This window comes from Austrofundulus limnaeus, unplaced genomic scaffold, assembly GCF_001266775.1.
Source record: "Austrofundulus limnaeus strain Quisiro unplaced genomic scaffold, Austrofundulus_limnaeus-1.0 Scaffold83, whole genome shotgun sequence".
Taxonomy (NCBI): Eukaryota; Metazoa; Chordata; class Actinopteri; order Cyprinodontiformes; family Rivulidae; genus Austrofundulus; species Austrofundulus limnaeus.
Window position 1 is genome coordinate 1,213,232 of NW_013952485.1, and position 929 is coordinate 1,214,160.

The 929-nt window shown below is 36.1% G+C and overlaps 1 protein-coding gene across 2 annotated transcripts in view; it reads left to right on the forward strand.

Annotated features, from left to right (window-relative positions):
- Window positions 1-929, forward strand: part of mfsd9 (major facilitator superfamily domain containing 9) — a 15,465-nt gene that overhangs the window by 3,398 nt on the left and 11,138 nt on the right. The window contains exons 1-2 of one of the 2 annotated variants that reach the window (XM_014011666.1): window positions 432-475; window positions 739-826. In XM_014011666.1, coding sequence (XP_013867120.1) covers window positions 473-475; window positions 739-826 — 91 coding nt within the window. In that variant the 5' untranslated portion in view covers window positions 432-472. Of the gene's footprint in view, window positions 1-431; window positions 476-738; window positions 827-929 lie in introns of those variants that run through there. The other variant, XM_014011665.1, reaches the window with a different exon arrangement.

Here is a 929-nt window from a genome sequence, read left to right on the forward strand (position 1 = left end):
ATATTAATGAAATCTTCTTGAACCACACTCCATACCAGTAGGTGGCGGTAATGCACATCTTCAGTTTCTTGCCAACCGCCATTAAACAGCACAACAAGAAGAAGAACCAGGTCTGTCAAATCAGGGAAACATCTAAACATGCAGGAAAGGAGTCCTTGAGGACCACAGTTGAGAATCACTGCTTTAATACATGTTATCTGATTTACTATTTACAAATAAATGGCCAAGAATCAATGGCTTCCAGAGGCAACACWAAAAAACATAAAACTGAGTCAATATTATATTTTGAAAATGTCTCATCAAGCTCAGAAAAGCTCTTGAGGTGTTGGTCAACATTAAAGCAGTGATTTAGACACACCTGGTTTGAATGAATGAGTGATTAACAATCTTCTGAAAACCTGCTGAATAGCAGGGAAACAAGTAAAACATGCTGGATAGGGGTACTTGAGGACCAGGGCTGGGAACCACTGGAATGGTACCTGACAAATATTTTCTCTCTCCTGCATTTTTAAAAATACCTTCTTTAATACTTCTTGCTCTGTTGAATTAAAATAGGGTTGTATTTTTTTTATACCTGTTATCATGTTGAATCATGACATCAGATTTATTTTTTAGATTGCCTCATGCTCAGATTACCTACCCTCAAAGTTGAATGATGAAGCTCAGTTTACTCAGTTTTTAAAGCTTGTTATAAACTCATGTTTTGGTAAAATAAAGTCTACTTCATCTGTTTTTTAGGACTTGTTTGGGGTGAGCATGATCATCCCTTTGCTCAGCCATCATGTGAAGGCTCTTGGAGCAAGTCCCACTGTGGCTGGTATTGTAGGTAAGTTCTGTTCTTAATATTATATTATAAGGCTGACATTGTAAACTCACTATGGTTATCAGCAAATGTATGAAATAAGCATTAATGTAATAAACTATTTATT